General features: G+C 59.3%; 1 protein-coding gene across 1 annotated transcript in view; it reads left to right on the forward strand.

Annotated features, from left to right (window-relative positions):
* Positions 1-297: 297 nt before the first annotated feature.
* Positions 298-2,883, forward strand: part of FTSJ3 (FtsJ homolog 3 (E. coli)) — a 5,950-nt gene continuing 3,364 nt past the window's right edge. The window contains exons 1-9 of the mRNA XM_010155462.1: positions 298-364; positions 452-557; positions 755-801; positions 979-1,058; positions 1,273-1,372; positions 1,540-1,734; positions 1,814-1,929; positions 2,445-2,549; positions 2,727-2,845. Of these exons, the coding sequence (XP_010153764.1) occupies positions 298-364; positions 452-557; positions 755-801; positions 979-1,058; positions 1,273-1,372; positions 1,540-1,734; positions 1,814-1,929; positions 2,445-2,549; positions 2,727-2,845 (935 nt within the window). The remainder of the gene's footprint in view (positions 365-451; positions 558-754; positions 802-978; positions 1,059-1,272; positions 1,373-1,539; positions 1,735-1,813; positions 1,930-2,444; positions 2,550-2,726; positions 2,846-2,883) is intronic.

Here is a 2,883-nt window from a genome sequence, read left to right on the forward strand (position 1 = left end):
GCGGAAGTCAGTTTGCTCGCGCAAGGCACGCCGGGAAGGCGGCGGAGACACGCGGCGGCTTCGGGATCAGGGTTGGGTTGGGGGTGTGTGTCTGTGTCTGTGCCGCGGGACACGGGCCCGGGAAGGGGGGTGGCAGCGCGGGAACACGGAGGAGGCGCTGGGGTTTGCCTGGGCGGGCTGTGGGGGAACACCGGGCCGCCCCTCCGCTTCGAGCTCGCGCCGACTGTTTCTCCTCAGGTCTCTGCCGGCGGCTGACAGCAGGGCCCGACCGCGCGCAGTGCCCCCCCCGCCGCCAGCATGGGCAAGAAACGCAAACTGGGCAAGAGCCGGAGGGACAAGTTCTACCACCTGGCCAAGGAGACGGGTGAGGGGCCTGCCAGCCCCTGCGGGGTTGGGGGGCTGCTGCCCCCGTAACCCTGACACTTGTAACCCGCGGCTCTCCCTCCCACAGGCTTTCGCTCCCGCTCCTCCTTCAAGCTTCTGCAGCTCAATAGGAAGTTCCAGTTCCTGCAGAAGGCTCGGGCGCTGCTGGACCTGTGCGCAGCTCCTGGCGGGTGGTGAGTGATGTCAAGGCCCCAGGTCAGCCCAGTGCCACCAGCTGCCCCGAGACCTTGTTGTGAAGCGGCTTTTGTATTGTCTGTTGTGGCGGGGGGTGTCCTCAATGCCAAACCTGATCCCAAAGCCTGGGCAGCACAGTTCAATGCTGGAGGCTCCCCGGGATCCTGCTGTAGCTTTGTTCCTCTGCTCTTTCCAGGTTGCAGGTGGCTTCCAAATTCATGCCGGTTTCCAGCTTGATCATTGGTGAGTGATGAGACTGGGCAGGAGCACACTGGGAAAAGGGACCTCCATGGCAGTCCCTGGATGAGGGCAAAGAAAGGGGATCCTGATAGGAGGAGAGGGAGGGTGGGGAAGCCACGTGGAATGGGCTGGAGCCCAGTTTTGAGGGGCTGCGGTGTTCATTTCTCTTTCTTACACCAGGGGTGGACTTGGTCCCCATCAAGCCTATTCCCAACGTGGTGACGCTGCAGGAGGACATCACCACTGAGAAGTGCCGCCAGGTATGAACCTGTCTCACCTGCCCTGAGCGTCACATGCCAGTCTGGGTCTCAGCAGGTTCGTCTGCAGTGGGAGTGGGCATCACCCCACATGGTCAGTGGGGCTTCGCTCCGAGGTGGGATAGAGGCAGGGGGCTGAGTTGATGTGGACGGGGGGTGCTGCCTGTTAGTTCTTGCAAAGGGGTTAGTGGGACAAATGCGTGTCCCCATCCCTCAGGCCCTGCGCAAGGAGCTGCAGACATGGAAGGTGGATGTGGTGCTCAATGATGGAGCACCCAACGTGGGAGCCAGCTGGGTGCATGACGCCTACTCCCAAGGTGAGGCCTGCCTGGGGCTGCTGTGTGGCCTGACACGGTCTGGAAGGGTACAGGAGCAGGCACATCTCGTGCCCTAGCAGCGCAGGGTGTCAGGGTGTGCACTGTGGGACAGGGAGCTGGGCGGTGGGACAGTGACGACTACTGACTGCTCTTCTCCCCTGCTCCAGCCAACCTGACCCTCATGGCCCTGAAACTGGCCTGTGAATTCCTCTGCAAGGGAGGCTGGTTCATCACCAAGGTTTTTCGTTCCCGGGACTACCAGCCGCTCCTCTGGATCTTTCAGCAGTTCTTCCACAAGGTCCAGGCCACCAAGCCACAAGCCTCCCGCAACGAGTCCGCTGAGATCTTTGTGGTGTGCCAGGGTGAGTGGCGGGGGGACCTGCAGCTGTTGCAATGGAGTTGGAAAAAACCTGCTGATATCTCTTGATTCCTCCATCCCAGGTTATCAGGCACCGGACAAAATTGACAGCAAGTTTTTTGACCCAAAATACGCCTTCAAGGAGGTGGAGGTTCAGACTAAATCTGTAAGCGAGCTGGTCAGCAAAAAGAAGCCAAAGGTATGAGCAAGGCCAAACACAGACAAATGGGACTGGGGATTGGGACCAAAAAGATGGTAATAAGCAAAGTTGCTCAGGAAAATGAAAGGTCTTGGGATGCTAAGTAGGGAAGAGCCAGTTTTGGGGAGGTTTGCAGCCTTAGAAAGCGCTGCAGTGGTGGGGAAACAGTGATACAAGTTGCGAGGCTGGGATGGATCGGTAAAACCCAATGGCTGGCTGCTGGGTTGGTGTCTTTAGGACATAGGAGTGTAAAGACCATCTCAGGTGGCCCCAGCTGGGTACGGAGCTGACACAAACCTCTCTCACTGTCACTTCTCCGAGTCTGAGGTGGGACTGGGAGATGCCATCGAGCTGGCATGTCGGGGTTGGTAACTTGCCCTTGTCCCTAAGTCATGAGAGTACATTTAGGTGACCGCTGCAGCAAAACGTGAGTTACGTGACATCATACTTTAGGGACAGCTGAAAAGCTCTTGCGTGTGCCCTGCCATGGCTCCTGCAGCTCCTTCCTCCTGTAGGCAGAAGGCTACGCAGATGGCGACACGACCCTCTACCACCGCTTCACCCTGATGGACTTCCTCAAGGCTCCCAACCCCGTGGACTTCCTCTCCAAGGCCAACGAAGTGAGTGCCCAAAGTGAGAGGGACCTTTGTGGCCCCTGAGACGTCCCCAGTAGCCCAGAGCGATGAAAAGAGGGAGTCAGGTGCCCCAGCAATGGCCCTGTTCGTGTTCCTGCAGGGGAGGGGTAGGGCAGGAGCTGGAGCTCAGGCCTCACAGCCGTTTCCCTCTGCTCTGTCCAGATCACACTGGGGGACGGTGAGCTGGAGAATCACAGTTCCACCACGGAGGAACTGCGTCAGTGCTGCAAGGACATCCGCGTGCTGGGACGCAAAGAGCTCAGGTACTGGGGGGGACTGGGGTAGGGCGTTATGCTGGGCCTGGTGGGTGTCTCTAACC

Source organism: Eurypyga helias, unplaced genomic scaffold (assembly GCF_000690775.1).
Source record: "Eurypyga helias isolate BGI_N326 unplaced genomic scaffold, ASM69077v1 scaffold37017, whole genome shotgun sequence".
NCBI classification, from domain to species: Eukaryota; Metazoa; Chordata; class Aves; order Eurypygiformes; family Eurypygidae; genus Eurypyga; species Eurypyga helias.